Source organism: Pituophis catenifer, unplaced genomic scaffold, assembly GCF_029215685.1.
Source record: "Pituophis catenifer annectens isolate HBS135680 unplaced genomic scaffold, rPitCat1.0.hap2 SCAF_17, whole genome shotgun sequence".
Taxonomy (NCBI): Eukaryota; Metazoa; Chordata; class Lepidosauria; order Squamata; family Colubridae; genus Pituophis; species Pituophis catenifer.
In genome coordinates this window covers 7471380-7494800 of record NW_027256897.1, presented here as the reverse complement: position 1 = coordinate 7494800, position 23421 = coordinate 7471380, and the positions used below count along the sequence as shown (strand labels likewise).

The window sequence follows — 23421 nt, the reverse complement described above, 5'->3', positions numbered from 1 at the left end:
GTGTATATGCTCTCAGTGTACATAAAAGAAAAGATACGTTCATCAAGAATCATAAGGTACAACACTTAATGATAGTCATAGGGTACAAATAAACAATCAAATCATATTAGGAAACAGTCAATATAAATCGTAAGGATACCAGCAACAAGGTTACAGTCATACAGTCATAAGTGGGAGGAGATGGGTGATGGGAATGATGAGAAGATTAATAGTAGTGCAGACTTAGTAAATAGTTTGACAGTGTTGAGGGAATTATTTGTTTAGCGTTATTTGATGGCGTTCTGGGAAAAACTGTTCTTGTGTCTAGTTGTTCTGGTGTGCAGTGCTCTATAGCATTGTTTTGAGGGTAGGAGTTTATGTCCAGGATGCGAAGGGTCTGTAAATATTTTCACAGCCCTCTTTTTGATTCGTACAGTATACAGGTCCTCCATGGAAGGCAAGTTGGTAGCCATGTTTTTTTCTGCAGTTCTAATTATCCACTGAAGTCTGTGTCTGTCTTGTTGGGTTGCAGAGCCAAACCAGACAGTTATGGAGGTGCAGATGACAGACTCAATAATTCCTCTGTAGAACTGGATCAGCAGCTCCTTGGGCAGTTTGAGCTTTCTGAGTTGGTGCAGAAAGAACATTCTTTCTTGTGCTTTTTCTGATGATGTTTTTGATGTTAGGTGTCCATTTTAGATCTTGAGATATGGTAGAACCTGGTACCCGAGTGCGAAATGGACACCTTCAGCTCGAAAAATGAACATTAGAAGCCAAGAAATTCCAACTTTTTTGGGATGGTGATGGAGTCACATTTTGCGTTAAATTGGTAGAGTTTGACTTTTTAATTTCCTGAAAAAATCACTCCCAACAGCTCACACACACCCAAAAAAACCCACTCACAATAGAACGGGTCTTCTCAATGGGATTTTGATGGTAGAATCCTGAAGGAGAAACTGACAGCCACACTCAAGGCAAATAAATATCTTTTTGTGGGAGCAGGAGCGTCCATCCTGCTATAAATAAAACTAAATGCAATTTTACTGAGAGTTTTTAATGAGGGGTGTATGTTTGTGTGTCCAGAAATCTTTTTCATTTTTTCCCCCAGGCTCAGAGCCTTGGAGGGGTACCGTGTTTCCACAAAGATAAGACTGGGTCTTATATTAATTTTTGCTCCAAAAGACGCATTAGGGCTTATTTTCCAGTTAGGTCTTACTTCTGGGAAAGTAAGGAATTCCTTACTATTGAGGAATTCTCAGAGCAACCCTTGAGTAGCAAGGGTGTGCACATGAAAAGTGATTGAGAGTAGTTAGGAAATAACACAGCCAACACACAGATACACTGAGTTGTGTTTACTTTCAGGAAATAGTAATAAAGCACAGTCCAATAAACAGTCCAGGTCATACACAGATAAAGCAGTAGATGGTTAAACAATAGTCCAGGGATAATCCAATAACAAAGTCTTCTTACCAGTCATTGTAGTCATACACGATAAACAGTTGCAAACCGCAGCAAACACAGCAAAAAGCATCAAAAAGAGAATCAAAGAGAAACAAACCAGGTTTCTAGCTCCCTTTTAATGACATTGGCTACAGAGCTAACCAATCAGGACACAGTATGATGCAATACAGCAATACAGCAGTCTTAAAGCCTATAGTTATGATTTATATATTGCCAACCCAACCAGTTAGGTAAAATCATTTCCTAACAAATACGATGCTAAATGTATTTGTCTGGCTGACAATCTTAACTGGGGCTTATATTTGAGGTAGGGCTTATATTACGAGCATCCTGAAAAATCATACTACGGCTTATTTTCTGCTTGAGTCTTGTTTTAGAGGAAACAGGGTATTGGATATCATCTTGTCTGACCCTCTGGTCCCTGGAGGATTGCAATGTAGGATGGACCATAGGCCACCTATATTTTAGAAAAGAACTTTTGTAGCTGTGGGTTGAACTGGGGGGTCCTTTGGTACTCTCTGAGCGGGATGGTTTTCTTGCAAACGTTTCATGACCCAAGTAGATAACATCATCAGTGGTAGAAAGGAGTGGGATTTCTGGAGAGGAGGAGGAGGACTGTGGGGTCCTTGGTGCTCCCTAAGCTTGATGGTTTTCTTGCAAATGTTTCATGACCCAAATAGGTAACAACATCAGTGCTAAAAGGGAGTGGGGAGGAGGAGGAGGAGGAGGAGGAGGAGGAGGAATGTCAGGTCCTTGCTGCTCTCTGAGCTTGGTAGTTTTCTTGCAGATATTTCATTATCCAAAATAGGTAATGAGTTGCCTTATAGAGAAGATTGGGGGGTTGGGTGGAGGTATCATCAAAATTGAATAAATAAAACTAGGTAAAATCATCAGTGCACTCCCTTCTGGCACTGATGGTATTACCTAGTTAGGTAAAGAAATGTCTGCAAGAAAACCGCCCAGCTCAGAGAGCACACCAAGGACCGCACAAGCTATATTTTGTAGTAGCTTTGTTGTCAGATAACTGCTCCTCTTATTTGTTTGTTTTGGATGTTTAATTATTGCGTGCTTTAAAATGGCTTTTAAGTCCCTTGGAGTTTTGAAATATTAGATACATACAAATCTAAATCAAATAACTCCAAGGAGAAAAAAAAACCCACAACCCATCACTTTGCAGCTTTAATATCACTGTTCAAATGTTCGCCATGATCTATTTCCTTCTCGTCTCTGTAAATTCTATTCCGGCAACATTTTTTTTTTTTTTGGCTTGGCATCCTATCTTTTTTGATATTTGAAAACAATGACCTGGCCTCTCTTTTATTCTCCAGACTAAATCTCTAAAACCAGGGTTAGGATTCAGCCGGTTCAGGCGAAGCGGATGTTAATTTTAATTTCGCCAAACTGGTAATTGCAAGGATTGATTGACCCCGCCACTCCCCTCCCAAGAATCTCCACGCAGTCCGTTTTAGATGCCAGATAAGTGCAAGGCCTACACGGAGGCTCTGGGAGGGCAAAAAACAGGTCTACTGGAAGTCCGGGAACGGGTCTGTTTCCAGCCTCCGGAGGGCTTCCAGAGCCTGGGGAAGGCTGTTTTTGCCCTCCCGGAGGCTCAAGAAAAACCTCCGGAGCCTGGGGAGGGTGAAAATGCCCTCCCCCCGCTGTGGTGCAGGAAGCTGACTAGGCCACACCCCCACAGCCATGCCCACCCAGCAATTGGGCAGAGAACCAGTTGCTAACATTTTTCAATCCCACCCCTGTCTAAAACGTTTCGTGCAGGACCGTCTTTCCGTGGCTCCTGACACCACCATAAAACCAGTTCAGTGAAATTCCAGGAGAGAAATATTTCCAAGGGGGGTCTGTCTGTTGTAACAAATTGCCACCCTTTCCTTATTCCTTATTATAAAAAAAATCAGCTAGATGCGAATGCATTTCCTGGCTGCCTTTTAAGAATAATATTTTAATATTTAAGACAGGAGGCTTTCTATTTCTCTCCTTTCACACCGCTCGAGCTGTCACTTTGATCTACACCTTTACAGCACTTAATAAACAGAGTCAAAATACACTTTGGACTGGTTTCATCTGCCCTTCCCTCCAGCAATTTACAGCTTCTAATTTTATTCCTGAGCGACATCTTTTTTTTCCCCCCCACCTCATTGCTGGATTGATGGCTTCTGAACTCTTTGCCAACGATGGGAAATTCGGTTGATTCACATTTTTTTTTTCATAAGAACTTGAAGGGATAAAGTCTCCTTCAAGTCAAATTCAACTCCTGGTGCCTTGACGGATGTGTCCACGTTGTGTTCTTGGCAACAATGGAGAAACGGTTGCCAGATTTGTTTTTTGTGGTGCCCGTGCGTTCTACCTTTTGTGATTTCCTGGTGGTGTCCCATCCAAGGCCTAACCGGGCACAATGCTGTTTAGCTTCCAAGTTCAGACAAAGTTAATTGCCGAGACCCTAAGCTTTCCCTCCCCTTTTAAAAAATAAAAATAAACTCAATTGATAAAAGGTAAATGTAAAGGTTCCCCTCGCACATATGTGCTACTTGCATTTTTTACGGGCTTTCGAACTGCTAGGTTGGCAGAAGCTGGGACAAGTCACGGGAGCTCACCCCATTACATGGCACTAGGGATTCGAACCGCTGAATTGCCGACCTTTCAATCGATAAGCTCAGTGTAACCATTGAGCCACCGCTCGATTGATAAATATGTTTAAAGTTGAGTCTGTGGACCTGGTCGTTTGCTCTCTGCGCTTGGTTGTTTTCTTGCAGACTTCCTCATCCAACTACGTAACTTCATTGGGGGCTAAGTGATGACATTATTACCTAGCACTGATGGTGTTACCTAGTTGGGTAATGAAATGTCTGCAAGAAAGCAACCAAGCTCAGAAGGCACCAAGGTTCCCTCATGTCAACCCTCAGCTACAAATTTTTACCTTTATTGGTAAAGGTAAAAGGCAGGGGTGAAATCCACTTACCTTCGCTACCGGTTCGCAAATGGGAGTGCACGCTCGTGCACAACACCTCTGCGCATGCGCAGAGTGTCAAAAATGGGTCGTGATGACGTCCAGGCAGTGGGCGGAGCCTCCTGCTGCTGGCGCTACCGGTTAGCTCGATCCGGATAGAACTGGCTGCATTTCACCACTGCCCTAAGGCCATCTGAGAACTATTGGGTCAGAGATGAGGAAGTTTGATGAGGAACATCTGGACCATGGATGTTTTGGTTGCTGCCAGCCATTGTCGGTCACGAAAGACCAGGTCCATCCGTGAAGGTCTAATTAAAGGGATTTATTTCTAAACAGCCTATGCATAGGAATCTTCTCAACTAATCATTGGAACTTGCTTGGAATCAGATCAGGGATCCACAGAATTCAAGAAAGGATGGACTGAGTTCGCTTGTGGCTACGTAGGGATTCTAAGCTTATTCCTCTTTTGACTCCACCCCAGTTTCTGCCATTCCTTCTCCTACAGCCATGTACTGTTTTACAAATGAGCGGTTAAAGGTGATGACTAAAAAGAAAATGTCCTAGTGCAAGCTTGAGATGAGGGTTTTTTTTTTGTTTGTTTGTTTTTGGAGCAAATGGTTGTTACTCCTTCAAATCACTCCCCGCCACTTGTCTGTCTCACTTCTGAACTGGGAATGAGTTGGACACAACATCCTTGCGATGAGTCCAGAAAAAGGCCTGTGGGCCATCATGAATAGATGCAAGATCTTTAGTCGCAAAAGATGATACTCTAATTGTCATGCACGAGAGAATTAGGACCACACTTTAAGTTCCAGTTCAGCTGATTTATTGCTCATGGCTATATACAGGAATCTAGCCACCTAACAGTCAGCATTAAATTGGCACTAGATAAGAACTAATAGAATTCAAGAGGAGTTGGACTTAATCTGTTTGTGGCAATTTAATGATTCTAGACTGATTACTCTCTTGACTCCACCGGTAAGCTCTGCCTCTCCTTCTGCTACACTAATGCGATTTCTCTCTCTCTTTCTCTCTTGCCCTGGGTAGGATTCTGGCTACAGCTGGGACCCAGTTTGACCTTCGAACGCTGAGAGCCGTCCGTGTGCTGAGACCCCTGAAACTTGTCTCAGGAATCCCAAGTAAGTGGAAGAACGCGGTTTAACTTTGATTCCAATTCTCATTGTGCTTTGCCCCTTTGCTAGAATCAGTGGTGTGGTGTGATTCAGCCGGTTCGGGCCAGTTAAATTGCTGGCCCCGCCCCTTCCAGGAGTCCCCACACACCCCATTTTGGCTCGCAGATAAGTGCAGAGAGACCTACTGGGCCCAAAATGTGGCCCGTTTTTGCTCCCAGGAGGATCCAGGAGGACAAATGCTGCCTGTCACACCCCCTGGCCACGCCCACCCAGCCGGTCATTAGGGCAGAGAACAGGTTGTTAAATTATTTGAATCCCACCACTGGATAGAATCAACATCACATGAAGGTATTAGTACCGCTTTATAATGCCTTTGTAAGACCACACTTGGATCACTCAGAAGTTGCTAAACTGTCATCATCTTACGATAGTTCAGCTCCGCTAAAGTTTTGTGGGATTCCAGGAACAGCTGCCGAGAAAGAGCTGGTATATTCCTTGGAAAAATTGCTTGAGATGCCAACCCTCTTTAGTAGTGTTGGAAGAAATATCCATCTGGTTCAGTTCCAAGCCGGGAGAAAGGCACCGGAGACAAAATGGAGGCTGGAGACTGATTGGAAGAGGGTCCATTTATTGATGAAGCAGAACTACCAGCCACTTGTGGTTCTGGTGCAGCTGCAAAATGGAGTTGAGAGTGGGGAGGTATTTATACCTTCTCTTGGGCTTTACACTTGAGCTTCCTGTTCCTGTGCAAGAACGTGTATTCTATTGGCTTTTATCAGACTCCCCATGGGGCCAAGTAGAAATCCTAGGAGTTTGTCTGAGCTAAGCTTGGTTGAAGTTTGGCTGAGGCAATGAAGGCAATGAAACTTGGTTGAAGTTGTGGCTGAGGGCTAATCCTACCTTTGTTCAGACCTTGTTGCAGGGAATCTTGCCTATGAATAGAAATACCTATATCTTTATCTCTTAAGTGATGACATCTGCTGTAGGCTGTTAAGGAAGATGGGGGCTGCTTCCGTGGTGGGTTTCACATATTCTTACCACCAGTTCGTTGCGTGCGTGGACATGTACCTGGCCTCGAAAACGTGGCTAAATAGGACAGCATTACGCCGGGGTGGGTAGGCGCCGCAGTCGCTGCTACCAGTTTGCCTGAACTGGTACGAACCGGCTGAATACCACCTCCGTTTCTCATCCAGGGAAATTTAATATTCTGCCTCTTTAATATTTTTCAAATTCATTTCATTCTTCTTGGAGAGGGGGTGGGTGCTAACTTTCTACAGTAGGCTCTTGTGAGGTTCAGCCTGAGCAAAGCCAAATCAAGGTGTGGATCAGGGGTGAGTTCTACTTACCTTTACTACCGGTTCGCAACGGGATCGCGCAGATCGCTGATGATGACATCCGGGGTAGTGGGGGCCTCCCGCCAGTTTTACTACTGGTTCTTGCGAACCGGTCCAAACCAGAGTCAATCCACCACTGGTGTGGATTTGAACTCAAGCTGATGGAAATCCACAGAGAGCTGGGCTAGAAGTTAGTAATGTTTGAGGAACGTCTTTATCCCTTCCTGAGATATTTTCTGGTCGGACTCCTCCCTTTGCTAAGCTCCTCCATGGACTGATTCTCTTTTTTTTCCCCCTTGCCCAGGTTTACAAGTTGTCCTCAAATCCATCATGAAGGCAATGGTACCCCTCCTTCAGATCGGCCTCCTCCTCTTCTTCGCCATCGTGATGTTTGCCATCATCGGTCTGGAATTCTACATGGGCAAGTTTCACAAAGCTTGCTTCTCCAACGAAACAGGTGGGTTTCATGGGAAGACCAGTCTAATAAGATAGCTTTTATATTTTAGTATAAATATTTTTTATTGTTTTGTATCACATATTCAATTTCTATATTGAACAGTGCGTTTTCTAGGTGTCCAAAGTATTAACATATAAACATCATCATAATCATTATAATCATATACCATGTTTTCCCCAAAATAAGACCCTGTCTTATATTTTTTTGAACCCTGAAATAAGTGCTTGGCCTTATTTTCGGGGAGGTCTTATTATTTTGGGGTGCGTGGAGCAAGACGGGGCTCCTCTTGCCGTCTTACCTGATTTCCAGCTCTGTCTCCCTAACCCTAACCAGAGGAAATGGCGAGGACTGGCTGCACATGCATTTAAATATTTTCGGGGAGGGCTTATTTAACTTTTTTTTTTTTTTAAAAAAAAACATCCCTGCAGGAGAGAGACTGGGAGATTTCCCATGTGGTGAAGACTGGCCTGCTAGGCGCTGTGAAGAAGGCACCTGCAAAAAATACTGGGAGGGCCCCAACTTTGGAATCACCAACTTCGACAACATCTTGTTTGCTGTGCTTACGGTCTTCCAGTGCATCACCATGGAAGGATGGACCGATATCCTCTACAACGTAAGTTCTGCTGGCAAAAGGCCATCTAATGAAGCACATATCTCCTGCCCATCTCCTGCTTAGGATCTTCTCAGTTCAATATGTATTTGATAAGAACAAGAATACGGCCAATCTTATCTCTGCAAGAGTGGTGTTCCACAGAGAGGGAGCCATCATGGAGAAGGTCGTTCCTCTTGGTCTCATTAGATGGACCTCCCCTAGGAGAGGGAATCTGTAACATTCCCTGCCTCCATGTTCTGGTGGGTTGAGTAGATATATCTGGGAAAAGATTGTCCTTCAGATAACAGGAAGGGAACCATCATGGAGAAGATCCTTCTTCTTGGTCTCACTAGATGGACCTCCTTAGGAGAAAGGACTTCTAATACTCCCTGCCTCCCTGTTCTGGTGGGTTGAGTGGATATAATTGGGAAAATATAGTCCTTCAGATAACAGGGAAGCCATCATGCAGAAGATCCTTCTTCTTGGTCTCACTAGATGGACCTCTTTAGGAGAGAGAATCCGTAACATTCCTTGCCTCCTTGTTCTGGTGGGTAAGGTAGATATGACTGCGAAAAGATGGTCCCTTATAATAACCTGGTTGCAAACCATGTAGGCCAGAGAGACAGCAGAAGACTTGTGTTGGATTCAAAAGGGTTCCTTTTTCAGGAACATGGCATTGAAAAATTTGCAGGGAACCCATCATTCCTTGTTGTTGTTGTTGTTGTTGTTGTTAAGGGTTTTGTTTCTCAGAGATCTCAAAACTAGGTTCTGACGTTGTTGGATAATAAGGTTCAGTGGTGGGTTTCCAATATTCCAATATCCAATATTACCACCGGTTCATTGTGCATGCTTGCTTCACACATGCGCTTCCATGGATGCACCCAGCCTTCTGTGCACGCGCTTTGTTCACTCACACACCTTCTGTGCATGCGCCCAGCCTCGAAAACATGCCTAAATAGGACAGCATAGAGCAGGGGCGGGTGGGCAGAACCCACCTGCGATCTCCGCTACATGTTCACCTGGTACGAACCGGCTGAATACCGGTACTGGTACAAACCGGCTGAATATTGTTACCGGTACAAACCGGCTGGATACCGGTACCGGTACAAACCGGCTGGATACCGGTACCGGTACGAACCGGCTGGATACCGGTACCGGTACAAACCGGCTGAATACTGGTACCGGTACAAACCAGCTGGATACCGGTACCGGTACAAACCGGCTGAATACCGGTACTGGTACGAACCGGCTGAATACTGGTACCGGTACGAACTGGCTGAATACCACCTCTGATGAGGTTAGGAATATATATATATATTTTTCCCAATAGAACTTGCTCTAAGTTCTAGAATTGGAAGCAGACGATACGTTTTTCCAGATCAAAATCCACCCCACCCCTCCGAGTTGCTCCAGGCTTTCTCCATTTCAGATATATAATTTATGGTGGTGGGGGGGAGGGGGGGGAGAGCGAGCGAGCGAGCAATTGAGCTACCGCTGCTGCTATGGTTACATAATTAGGAGTCAAATATCCTTTTCAGATTTACTGGAAAAACACTCACGGAGTTACTTATCGGATCCAGAAACAGCTGTACTATACGATCTGGGATGGGGGTGGAGGGGGTGGGGGAAAGGAGGGTCTTTGTTGGTTTGTTTTTCCTTCTACTTTATTGCAGTCATTAATCAGGCCAAGATATTTGTTTTGCAAGTGGGGTGAGTGAATGGGAAGGGGAGAAGTGTGCCTTAGAAGCCACTTTGCCAGTGGGCTCAATTAAAGAGCTACAGTAGAAAGGAGGGGGAGGGGCGCTGCGGATATGAAGTTTTCTGTTTTTTTGCTTGAGCATGCACATCTCACAGAACATAAAGGGACCTTGGAGGTCTTCTAGTCCAACCTGCTAATCTAGAAGGAGACCCTATACCGTTCTGGACAAATGGTTGTCCAATTTTTTCTTAAAAACTTCCCATGTTGGAGCAACTTCTGAAGGCAAACCATTCCAGTGATTAGGATAAGATAGGATAAGATAGGATAGAGTAGAATAGAATAGAATAGAGTAGAGTAGAATAGAATAGAATAGAATAGAGTAGAGTAGAGTAGAGTAGAGTAGAGTAGATTAGAATAGAATAGAATAGAATAGAATAGAATAGAATAGAATAGAATAGAATAGAATAGAATAGAATAGAATAGAATAGAATAGAATACAGGTTGACCTTGTCTTCTTCTTCGTGGCAGCCCCTCAACTATTAGAAGACTGCTATCATGTTACCCCTAGTCCCTTCTCTTCCTTAGACTAGAATAACATGGAACATAGACTCATGGGAGTGGAAGGGACCTTGGAGGTCTTCTAGTCCATCCCCCTGCTCAAGCAGGAGAATCTATACCATCTCAGACAAGTGACTATCCAATCTCTTCTTAAAAACCTCCAGTGATGGAGCACCCACCACTTCTAGTGGCAAGCTGTTCCACTGGTTAATTGTCCTCACTTTTAGGCAGTTTCTCCTTAATTCCACGTCGCTTCTCTCTTTGATTAGTTTCCAACCATTATTTCTTGTCCTGCCCTCTGGTGCTTTGGAGAATAATTTGACCCCCCCCTCCTCTTTGGGGCAGCCCCTCCAATACTGGAATATCGCTATTGTGTCACCCCTGAGTCTTCTTTTCTTTAGATTAGCCAGACCCAAAACCTGCAGCCGTTCTTGATATGGTTTAGTCTCCAGGCCTTTGATAATTTTAGTTGATTAATTGACATAGTTGATTAATTGTTCTCACCATCAGGAAATTTCTCCTTAGTTCCAGGCTGCTTCTCTCTTCTGTAAGTTTCCGTCCCTTGCTCCTTGTCCTGCCTTCAGGTGCTTTGGAGAATAGCTTGACTCCCTCTTCTTTGGGGCAGCCCCTCAGATATTGGAACATTGCTATCCCGTCACCCCTAGTCCTTCTTTTCATTAAACTAGACATGCCCAATTCCTGCCCAGACTAGACATCAGTCTTAATTCTGCCTTCGAAGACTACAAATCAGAGGTGGGTGTCAGCACATTCTGACCAGTTCTGGAGAACCGGTAGAGGAAATTTTGAGTAGTTCGGAGAACCAGTAGTAAAAATTCTGACTGGCCCCGCCCCCATCTAGTCTCTGCCTTCCAAGTCCCAGCTGATCGGGAGGAAATGGGGATTTTGCAGTAATCTTCCCCTGGATTGGGTGTGGGAATGGAGATTTTATAGTATCCTTCCCCTGCCATGCCCACCAAGCCACGCCCACAGAACCGGTAGTAAAAAAAATTTGAAACCCACCACTGCTACAAATGGATGATCAAAGGAACATATGAACATCTCACCCGAGTCTATTTTAGCACGATTACACTCAAAAATTAGCGGAGGTTCAGCCGTATTGAATTCTTAGTTCAGAGGTGGGTTTCAGCAGGTTCTGACCAGTTCTGGAGAACCGGTTACAGAAATTTTGAGTAGTTCGGAGAACTGGTAAATACCACCTCTGGCTGGCCCCAACCCCATCTATTCTCTGCCTCCGGAGTCCCAGCTGATCAGGAAAAAATAGGGATTTTGCAGTATCCTTCCCCTGCCATGCCCACCAAGCCAAGCCAAGCCACGCCCACCAAGCCACGCCCACAGAACCTGTAGTAAAAAGTTTTGAATCCCGCCACTGTCTTCGTTCCTTTGTTTTGTTGGTTCGTTGTTTGGGAGCGGTGGTTTTTCTTTTTTTTTCCCCCTCCCTTTTCTGTTGTCGAAAGCAAGCCGAAAGCTTTTTACTCAAGTTTTCTCTGGGAAGCGAGCGTCTTGTGCGAAGGGCAGACAGGTTAATGCATCGAGAAAGGTTTGAGGAGGAGGAGAAGCTGTAAAAAAAAAAAAGAAAACATTTTGCTTTCTCAAAAGACAAAACAAGGCCACAGGAGGAACGTTAAGAAAGGTTTTTGGGTTTGTAAGCCAGGCGGGGTTGAAAAAAAATGCCCCACGAAATGACCAAATGTTTTGGGGAGAACGGAAGGACAGGTAGCCTGAGACCCTGGCTGCAATGCTCCAATAGGAATACAGATTTCAGTAGTACTGATAGAAGAGAGTATTTGTAGCTCAGGATTGAAATAAGGGGTCCTTGGTGCTCTCTGAGCTTGGTGGTTTTTCTGCAGACATTTCGTTACCAAACTAAGTTAGATCATCAGTGCTAGAAGGGAAGGGAGTTTGTGTTGTGGCCTGCTGGCGGCTGGCAGCAGAGTTGGACAGTGAGGAGGTTGGGGAGGAATTTGGGCCAGTCCTGGAGTCTGGGGAAGGCTCGGACGAGGGCTCTGAGTTGGAGGCAAAGAGGGGGCCAAGGCCATCTGGTAGTTCTTTGCTGCCATCAGCAAGGCAGAAGAACAGTGTGAGCCTGTTCCCAGTGTGCGCATGCGCAGAGCTGCCAGGAGACAGGAACAATTAAGGAAACAGGGTCGACTTGGGAGTAAGGCTTGGAGATGATTGTCCCCTCCCATAAGACATAAAAGAGAAGCAAACAGGATGTGAGCTTTTGCAGGAAGCAATTAGCTCATCTCGCCAATTCAAGATTTGAAAATTCTGTTTGTGACTCTGTGCCAAGTTTGGCCTTGCCCTGCGTCTGGAAATTAGCTCTCTGGCAGCGTTCCACGTGAGATAGGCGGGGTGTTGATAACCTTCCTCTGAAAGACTGTTTATCAAGCCTTGCGGACTGTCAATGAAAGTAATTTACAGCCGTATGAATAAAAGAGGTTTTGTGGGACTAAGATTGTGCTTTATATTTCTAAGGAAGCCTAAGTCAGAACAGTTTGGGAATGGAGGGAGACGGAGGAGGAGAAAGAGGAGGAGAACTCTGGAGTCCTCTTAACTTGTTTTCTTGCAGGCGTTCCATTACACAGCTAGCTAATGTCATCAGTGCTAGAAGGGAATGGGGTTTGTGGCGACGGAGTGGAGAGGAGGAGGAGGAGAAAAGCAATGACGATTGTGGGGTCCTTGGAACTCTTTGAGCTTGGTAGTTTTCTTGCAGATGTTTCATTACCAAACTAGATAACATCATCAGTCCTAGAAGGGAGTTGGGTTGGAGGCGGGAAGAAGGAGGAGGAGGAAAGCTGTGGGACCTTGAGTTTGGTGGTTTTCTTGCAGACGTTTTATTGCCCATCTAACTAACATCATCAGTTCCAGAAGGGAGTGATGTGTATAGAGGAGGAGGAGGAGGAGGAGGAGGAGGAGGAGGAGGAGGAGGAGGAGGAGGAGGAGGACTGTCAGGTCCTTGGTGCTCTCTGAGCTTGGTAGTTTTCATGCAGATGTTTCATTGCCCATCTAGGTAACATCATCAATGCTCCAATCAGCACTGATACTGCTGCCTAGCTGGGTAATAAAACATCGTCAAGGAAACCACCGAACACCAAGGACCCCACAAAGATTTAAGTATTAGGAGAGTAGAAATTGGATCTCCATGTTGCTTGGTTAAGTCGATTCCAACCTGAAAGATTCCGAGATATTTTTGGGAAGAAGCTGATTTATACCAGACCAAAAACACCTTTCCAATTTGGCCAACCTTCCTTTCTGACTTAATTCATTTCCCTGAATGAGGAAGGCTTGCAAAATTATCTTGTGAGTCTTGGCTTAGTTGGCTCTGTTTATTTATTTATTTTTTTGGCAATCATTAATCCTGTTTAGAATCTCCTGACATTTAAAGAGGGGTGGTAGACAAATAAGTTACTCTTTAACTCCATGGCTAATATTTATATTTGTAAGGGAGAGAGGGCGGATTTTCAGGAAATTTCATTATGAAACAAAATAATTATCCCTCCTTTCTTTTTTTATCCCCCCCCACCCATCCTATTGCTCATTTTTTGATCCCTGTTGAGTAATCTAGAATAAATCGCATCGTTCCCACTCATAAGTAGACATTCTTGTGTAAATACAGAGCTGAACAGAACTAGATAATACGTTGTCAAAATGTTCTATTAATGGGCTCCTATTTTCTAAAAGCATTTTTTAGATTTACAGCCCTAAAGAGCTGCAGGAAGCTTTTGTTATTTGTTGGTTAGAAGTTTTCTTTTCGTGTGTGCGTGTCTGAGAGAGAGAGAGAGAGAGAGAGAGAGAGAGAGAGAGAGAGAGAGAGAGAGAGAGAGAGAGAGAGAGGGCATCTAGCCTAGCCCATTGTTACTAGCAGGATCTGCTGGAGGCAGATATTTTTCTCTCTGGCCACGCTAAGAATATATCTGCCCAACAAAACTCTGTATTGGCAACAGGAAGGGCATCTGGCCAGTAAAATACTCTGCTAGCTCCATTCGGTTGCCCAGACTCCATCCCATAAGGGATTATGGGGTTCATTAAAAGAGGAAGATAGATAAATAGATAGAGAGAGAGAGAGATAGAAAAGCCCCACTCCAGGGGAAGGCTACTGCAAAATCCCCATTCCCTCCCCACTCCAGGGGAAGGCTACTGCAAAATCCCCATTCCCTCCCCACTCCAGGGGAAGGCTACTGCAAAATCCCCCTTCTCTCCCTACTCCAGGGGAAGGATACTGCAAAATCTCCATTCCCACCCCACTCCAGGGGAAGGATACTGCAAAATCCCCATTCCCACCCGACTCCTGGGGGAAGGATATTGCAAAATCTCCATCCCCACCCCACTCTGGGGCCAGCCAGAGGCGGTATTTGCCGGTTCTCCAAACTATCCAAAATTTCCGCTACCGGTTCTCCAGAACCTGTCAGAACCTGCTGGATTTCACCCCTGATACCAGCCAATTATTTCAATAAGGGAACACAGAAAAAGAGCTACATCTATAGTTTGAGTGGTTAGATTATTCAGGATCGAATCGTTTTATGGGTTAAAGATTCTTCGAATAGAACTGTATATTCGGATTTCAAGCAACCACTTTCATGGAATTGGGGGGGCTTATCTTGTCTGTAAGCTAGCTAGATCTCTCCTCGTTTTAATTTAATTTATTTTATCGGCCGCGTAGCCAGTTCCAGACCCTGGAAGACCTTAGAGATAATCCCACTCTCACCAAAGTAGACGCATTAAAGGCGGCAATGATTAAGGGTGGAGATATTGTGTCTAAGATCTGGTTGCATCCTCGCTTGAGTCAGGTAATTAATTTGACAACTTCAGACGATATGGGAAACGAGCAGTCGTATGCTTCAGTATAAAACACTGAATTGCATCCGTTTGATTTTCCGAAGTGATGTTATTTTTGGTTATTTTTTTTTAAAGGCTTACATATCTTTTTCCAACTGTCCAAATTCTTCAAAAGCTGGCTCAACTGGAGGATTCAGGTTCCTATGGGTGCCTCTACTTTTCTCACGAAGGAGTTACATTCGGTCTTTGAATAACGCGCCGTGACATGTCGGCAGCTTGGGAGAAAAATAATAATTGAATTAAAACAGAGCTAGCGCTTATTAACCCCCGTGGATTCGAGAGCCTCTTCTTTTCCTCCTGTGCTAAAACTTGGGGGGACTCATCCAATCCTGGAAAGCTTTACTTGGTGCCTGAAATGACTTTAAAGCACTGATGATGTTAATCTAAATTGGGTCATGAAATGCCTGCATGAAAACCGCCAAGTTCACAGAGCACCAAGGCTCCTCCCTTCCTCCTCCTCCTCCTCCTCACTCCTCACTCCACACAACCCACTCCCTTCTACCATTGATGATGTTACCTAGTTGGGTCATGAAATGTCTCCATGAAAACCACTGAGTTCACAGAGGACCAAGGCTTCTCCCTTCCTCCTCCTTCTCCTCACTCCACACATCCCACTCCCTTCTACCATTGATGATGTTACCTAGTTGGGTCATGAAATGTCTGCATGAAACCCGCCAAATTCACAGAGCACCAAGGCTCCTCCCTTACTCCTCCTCCTCCTTCTCCTCACTCCACACATCCCACTCCCTTCTACCATTAATGATGTTACCTAGTTGGGTTATGAAATGTCTGCATGAAACCCACCAAATTCACAGAGCACCAAGGCTCCTCCCTTCCTCCTCCTCTTCCTCCTCCTCACTCCACACACCCCACTCCCTTCTACCATTGATGATGTTACCTAGTTGGGTCATGAAATGTCTGCATGAAACCCGCCAAATTCACAGCACCAAGGCTTCTCCCTTCCTCCTCCTCCTCCTCCTCACTCCACACATCCCACTCCCTTCTACCACTGATGATATAACCTAGTTGGGTCATGAAATGTCTCCATGAAAACCACCGAGTTCACAGAGGACCAAGGCTCCTCCTCCTCCTCCTCCTCCTCCTCCTCCTCCTCCTCCTCCACCACACACCCCACTCCCTTCTACCACTGATGATGTTCCCTAGTTGGGTCACGAAACGTCTGCGAGAAAACTACCATGTTCACAGAGCACTAAGGATCCCACAGTTCAACCCTGAGCTACAAATATTCTTTTCTATTAATTTTAAAGTTTTTGGGGTTTTTTTTTGCATTGCTGGCAAACCCAATCTCCTCTCCCCAACTAAAGAAGCAGGGAAGATAAAACAAAAACACGTAGGTGGAGTTCAAGACTAATCCTAAAACACTTCAGAGAGTTGAGGGAACAAGGGGGATTGACAGAAGTGCATGAATTCTGTGCCATGATCCATTCCTACCAAAAACTCAACACCAGAGGTTCCTGGCATTTAGAAATTAATCTGAAGCTTTTTCTGCTAACGGCAGGTAAAGAAGCCAAACCCAACTTATTTAGGAAGATAAATAAAGAATGACTATTAGTAGCCTTAAGGAAAGAATGAGGTGAGCAAAACTGCGGAGTGAGCAAAAGACCTCTCTTTCTGCTAGCTAAGCATCTGAATCAGCCTGATTGTGGAGGAAACGGTTTTTTCCAGAGTGAAAATGGAGGTTTTTTTAAAATTAGGCGTTGGAATCAGAGGTGGGCTGCTGGGGGTTCGCAGGGGTTCAGCAGAACCTCTAGCTAAGGTTCTGTGCAGTTTGGAGAATCTCCAAATCCCACTCCTGGCTGGCCCCAACCACTCCTCCCTTTCCCTCCCCTCCCAGGAGTCCCCACGTGGCCCATTTTGAATGCAGATAAGTGCAGGGTGCGTGCAGAGGCTTAGGGAGGGCAAAAAATGGGCCTACTGGAAGTTTGGGAAGGGCCTCCGGAGCCTGGGGAGGCCGTTTATGCCCTCCCGGAGGCTCGAGAAAAGCCTCCGGAGTACAGGGAGGGCAAAAACACCCCCCTCCCCATGGTGCAAGAGGCTGACTAGGCCACGCCCGCCATGGCCACGCCCACCCAGCAACCAGGCAGAGAACCTCTTGCTAAAATTTTTGAAGCCCACCCGTGGTTGGAATCCTTATGAAAATGAACGAATCGGAAAAGTGTTCCCTGAAAATGATGATCCTGTCAAGTTTTGAGGTTGTCTCGAATAAAATGCATTTCAAACAAAATCTTTGAAGAAAAAACTCCTATTTATTGAGCACGACATCCTAACCTGACTCCAAATGAAGCCAGCACTGACTTCCAGCCCCAAAACCCTCCCTTTCCGTTCCCCACTCCCCTGCACTCATTGGCCATCTTCCAAGTCATTCTACCCCTAATCTACTGCTCCAGCTCAAAGGAATTTCCCCCCTCCCATCCCATCTCCTAGGGGATATTATCTCCAGGGAAAATAAGTAGGTGAAAAGTCAGCCGTCCCTTTCCAGACACCTTCACTTCTCCTTCTTATGTCAGCACTAGAGTAAATGCAGGTTGAAGTGCTGACAGATCCCTCAATTCCCCCATTCCCAAGGATCTACTGGTGGAAGCAGCAGATAGGTTGTCCTCAATTTACAGCCATTCATTTAGAGACCGTTACACCGGCACTGAAAAAAGGTTGACATATGGCTGTTTTTCAAACACTTAACAACCTTCGCAGCATCTCTGTGGTCACAGAGACTCAAAATTCGGACGCTTGGCCACTGACTCACATTTACGACGGTTGCAGTGTCCCCTTGGGCTACCTTCTGACAAGCAAAGTTGAGGGGGAAGTCGGATTTGCTTCACAACCGTGTGACTAACGTCACAAAGGCATTGATTCACACAACAACAGACGTTTTGCTTCTAATCCCAGAGGCTTCCTCAGCTCTTTGCGCCAGTTGTGAACTGAAGAAGCTTCTTGGATGAGAAGCAAAACATCTTCAAGGGGAAAAAAAAGTCCAATTGCCTTCTGAAGAACTGAAGAAGCTTCTTGGATGAGAAGCGAAACATCTCCAAGGAAAAACAAAGTCCAATTGCCTTCTGAAGAACTGAAGAAGCTTCTTGGATGAGAAGCGAAACATCTCCAAGGAAAAACAAAGTCCAATTGCCTTCTGAAGAACTGAAGAAGCTTCTTGGATGAGAAGCAAAACATCTTCAAGGGGGAAAAAAGTCCAATTGCCTTCTGAAGAACTGAAGAAGCTTCTTGGATGAGAAGCGAAATGTCTTCAAGGAAAAACAAAGCCCAGTTCCTTCTGAAGAATTGAAGAAGCTTCTTGGATGAGAAGCGAAATGTCTCCAAGGAAAAACAAAGCCCAGTTGCCTTCTGAAGAACTGAAGAAGCTTCTTGGATGAGAAGCAAAACATCTTCAAGGGGAAAAAAAAGTCCAATTGCCTTCTGAAGAACTGAAGAAGCTTCTTGGATGAGAAGCGAAATGTCTCCAAGGAAAAATGAAGTCCAGTTGCCTCTTGAATAAAAGCACCTTTGGGACAACCAGGACCTGGATGGTTGAGAATCTCCAGAGAACCTCCATCAGACTGATGGAGTTTCCAGCCCTTCATTAGGTCTGCTTATCCCTACCCTAAGGACAAATTCACCAGCCCTAAGTCAATATAGGGGACGCGGTGGCTTAGTGGCTAAAACGTTGAGCTTGTCGATCGAAAGGTCGGCAGTTCAGCGGTTCGAATCCCTAGTGCCGCGTAACGGGGTGAGCTCCCGTTCCTTGTCCCAGCTTCTGCCAACCTAGCAGTTTGAAAGCACGTAAAAAATGCAAGTAGAAAAATAGGGACCCCCTTTGGTGGGAAGGGAACAGCGTTCCGTGCACCTTTGGCGTTTAGTCATGCCGGCCACATGACCACGGAGACATCTTCAGACAGCGCTGGCTCTTCGGCTTTGAAACGGAGATGAGCACCGCCCCCTAGAGTCGGGAATGACTAGCACGTATCTGCAAGGGGAACCTTTACCTTTTACCTTTTAAGTCAATATATTTGCCTCAAAGGCCTATCATGTGCTTTCAAACCATTTCCTTGGAATTGCGAGCCTAGTTCAGCTTGGCCCGGGAAATGTCTTCTCCACTTGCCTAAGAAAAAGCAGAGTCCCAGATATGGGTGTGAGACAATGCTGCCCAGCTGCAAAGGGACTTGGCCAAGGAACGCCGCTCCCGATGGCATTGAGAATGGATGCTGGAGGGGAACCAATTCCCAGAGCCAACCGAGCAATTGCGAGTTGGCTCTGAGGTAGCCGAAATAATTGTATGTTCTTTTCAAACGCTTTGTGTATCGAAACAAATGCAAATTCCAATGGTCATCCCGCTCAACTTTGATTTCGGGATAGCGATTCTCGAGCGGATTTTTTTTTTCTCATCATCTCCCACCTTCTTGGGCTCATCCTTCTAAAATCTGTTGGGCTTCGGATGAGTTCTCCAAGGTCATCTCTGCGGTTTCTAACCATGGTGGCTTTTGATCAGGGGTGGGCTTCAAAAATTTTAGCAAGGGGTTCTCTGCCCGGTTGCTGGGTGGGCGTGGCCATGGTGGGCGTAGCCTAGTTGGCCTGCTGCACCACGGCCCATGGGGGGGGTGTTTTTTCCCTCCCCGGGCTCTGGAGGCTTTCCTTAAGATTCCAGGAGGGCGAAAACAGCCTCCCCAGGCTCCAAAGGCCCTCTAGAGGCCAGAAATGGCCTGTTTCCTGAACTGCTGGTAGGTCTGTTTTTTGCCCTTCCTGAGCTTCCATGTGTGCCCTGCACTTACCTGCATCCAAAATGGGCTGCGTGGAGACTCCTGGGAAGGACGGGGTGGGGTGGGTGGGACCAGCCAGGGGTGAGATTTGGGGGTTCTCCAAATTGCATAGAATCTTAGCTAGAGGTTCTCCCGAACCCCTATGAACCCCCAGCAGCCCACCCCTGGTTTTGATCCCTGCAAAATACGGTAAACCAGTCCAGCGATTGAGGATCCATCTCAAACCACACCTTCTCGATGGAACCAAGTCTTTGGACATCAAATACCCCAACCTGATGGTGAGGAACCATGCGATGACCCAGGGCAAGGTACAGAAGCAACACAGTCAACTGGTAAAGCAAACCGCCCTTTTATTGCTCCAACTTTCCCCCAAATGTTTCTGGCAAGTCACAGAGCAAAGTGATCACACAGACACACACACAACCCTCCAGCAGCCTCTGGCTGCAAGTACAATGCTGTGAGCACCACGGCTGCAAAGCAAGAAATCCAGCAGGGCAAGGAAATAAGTCAATGAGTCCAGGAAGCAAAGGAACAAGGCAATTAATCCAGGAAGCCAGAAAGAAAGCAAGAAGTCCAGGAAACTTCAACCATTGGCAACGGCACACAACACTCCATGAATTCAGCATTTGTTCCTCACAAATGCTCCTCCCCACAATGTCTTCTTAAGTCTCAGTCCCCAGGTATACCTTGTGAAGAGGGACTGAGCACTCTCTTCCTGAGTTGTTGGGTCAGCCTGCGCTGTTCCCGCCTTCTTTCCACTCTCCGTGCTCGAGGATCAGGAGGGGGTGTTACTTGCTCATCGCCTGAGCTCTGTCTCTCATGTTCACCGCTCTTGGTCATCCTGCCTCCCTGCCTACAAGCCATCCCAATCCTGAAAGGCCCTGGCCTGACTCGGCCTGCTCCTCCCCACATTCCTCTGAAGCCAACGAAGCCGCCCCCTCGATCTCCTTCTGCTCCAGCTCCAGCTCGTCTTCCTCTGCAGATTCAGGCTCCAACGGGGGCATAACAGCCTAAATTTGGACCACCTCAGTGTCCGAGAGAGCAAAAATTGAGATGGGAAGGAAGGGAAACCTTTACAGGGCTTATTCCAGGTTTGCAGGCAAGTGTAACGGAGGCCCCATCTGTTCCGTGTAAGTAGCAGAAGACAGATTTGCTAATGGCATTGTCAAAAGCGATCATCTAGTCACCCCCTCTAATAAAGGAAGACAAGCTCTATAAATTTCCAGACAAACATGGGGTGTTAAATCAGGGCCAAGAAGCCCCTTCGCTATAAATAACCAATTAGGGCGCAAGGTTGACAGGCCCTTGTCCCAAATTCATTCTGCTAATGAGATTTAAGTGTCACTGTCGACTTGGCAGTTGGAAGGAGGAGGAGGTGTGGGAAAGGAGATCACCTGAGCACAGGGACACCGATCCCCAAAAATAGCCTTGGGGAGCTGTGGCCCCTTTCCACGTGGAAGGTAGTTCCCGAAACAAAATTAGGCCAGGCGGTATTATGTCAAGACGAAGACGGCTACCGGTAAAGCTCCGATCTTAGTGGCTACATGGATATAAATACAGTATGCTGTTCCCTTGGCAGCAGTCCCCTAAGTAGTTTGCATTGTCATCTTCTTGCAGCTTCTTGTTATAACAGAGCTGGAAGAGACCTTGGAGGTCTTCTAATCCTCAGGCAGGAGAATCTATACCGTTCCCGACAAATGGATGTGCCCTCTCTTCTTAAAAGCCTCCAGTGATGGAGCACTCACAACTTCTGGAGGCAACTTCCGTTCCACTGGTTAACTGTTCTCATTGTCAGGAAGTTTTCTCCTCAGTTCTAGGTTGCTTCTCTCCTTGGTTCGTTTCCATCCATTGCTTCTTGCCCTGCCTTCTGGTCCTTTGGGAAACAGGTTGGCCCCCTCTTCTTTGGAGCAGACCCTCAAATATTGGAAGAGGATATCATCTCCCCACTAGTCCTTCTGTTCTTTAGACTAGTAGTTTCCATCGATTGTTTCTTGGGAAAATAATGGGAAATAATTGAGCTTGAAAGGCTAGGAAGTTGAGGCCTGCCCAGTGTAGACAATGTGAGTCTAGTTTCAGGGGTCGGCAACTTTAAACACTCAAAGAGCCACAAAGGTCCTAACTGGAAACCCCCTGTTCAATTCTGGAGCCAACCGGAAGTCTGGTTCTCCCACCAGTCATCTCCTAGCGCAACGTCCTTTTTCCTCTGCCGCCCGGAAGTCTGGATCCTCCACCATAGAGTCTCCTCCTAGTACGGCATCTTTTTTCCTCTACCTGTCCAGTGGTGGGTTGCTCCCAGTTTGCACCGGTTCGTAAGAACCGGTAGTAAACATTTCTAGTAGTTCGGAGAACCAATAATAACATTGGCTGGCCACGCCCCTGAACCGGTCCCCGGTTCCTTCCGAACTCCTTCCCCCAGGAAAGGGGAGGGAATGGAGATTTTGCAGTATCCTTCCCCATGGAGTGGGGTGGGAATGGAGATTTTGCAGTATCCTTCCCCTGGAGGATTTTCCCCTGCAAAATCCCCATTCCCTCCCCACTCCTGGGGGAAGGATATTGCAAAATCTCCATTCCCACCCCACTCTGGGGCCAGCCAGAGGTGGCATTTGCCGGTTCTCCGAACTACTCAAAATTTCCGCTACCAGTTCTGCAGAACCTGTCAGAACCTGCCGGATTTCACCCCTGCATCAGATGCTGCCCGAGAGCGAGCCAGAAATGCAGAAACGCGCAGGAAGATCTGAAAAGCTCCCAGCAGGATAATGGTGGCAACCTTCTAAGGAGGCCTCTGAAGCTCGGTGGCAGGAACATCATTGCTAGCTGCTGGAGACCGTTGGACTTTTAAAGATATATATCTTTCTTTCATCTCCCAAAGATCACTGCTTCTGCTTTCTGCCCCGCGAGGCAGGTCTGTCTGTCATTCTCTCCCCCCAAGCCCCGTAGGAGGAAAGAAAAAAGCCTCGAAAGCTTTAAAAAAAACCACCCTGCAAAGCTTTAAGGCGCTGATGAATCGATAAAAAGCCCAGGCACTAACGAGTGATAAAAAATTCATTCATCCCGGCACTAGAACAGACCCACTGTGCTGCTTTATTCATGAGGTTGTCTCCCTGCCACTGTTAAACCTTTAATTCACCATTGAGAATTACAGGCTGGCTATGAAATGTTTTTTCTCTCTCGCTCCCTCCCTCCCTCTTCCTTCTCTCTCTCTCTCTCTCTGCTGCCTCTCTCTTCTTTCTCTCTTCCTTCTCTCTCTCTTCTCTCTTTCATCTCTCTCTGTCTCTCTTTCTTCTCTCTCTCCTGTCTCTTTCCTCTCTCTCTCTCTCTCTCTCTCTTCACTCTTCTCTCTCCTCTCTCTTTCCTCTTTCTCTCTCCCGCCTTTCTCTCTCTTCTGTCTCTCTCTCTCTCATCTCTCTCCTCTCTCTTTCTTCACTCTCTCTTCTTTCTCTCTTCCTTCTCTCTCTCTCCTCTCTCTCTCTCCTCTCTTTCGTTTCTCTCTGTCTCTCTTTCTTCTCTCTCTGTCCCATCTCTTTCCTCTCTCTCTTTCCTCTCTCTTTCTTCTCTCTCTCTCTTCTCTCTTTCTTCTCTCTCTCTTCTCTCTCTCTCTCTCTCTCTCTTTCTCTCTTTCTCTT

The 23421-nt window shown here is 46.1% G+C and overlaps 1 protein-coding gene across 1 annotated transcript in view; it reads left to right on the top strand.

Annotated features, from left to right (window-relative positions):
- CACNA1B (calcium voltage-gated channel subunit alpha1 B) overlaps nucleotides 1–23421 on the top strand; it is a 189094-nt gene that overhangs the window by 36866 nt on the left and 128807 nt on the right. The window contains exons 4-6 of the mRNA XM_070955498.1: nucleotides 5450–5541; nucleotides 7174–7326; nucleotides 7755–7939. Coding sequence (XP_070811599.1) covers nucleotides 5450–5541; nucleotides 7174–7326; nucleotides 7755–7939 — 430 coding nt within the window. The remainder of the gene's footprint in view (nucleotides 1–5449; nucleotides 5542–7173; nucleotides 7327–7754; nucleotides 7940–23421) is intronic.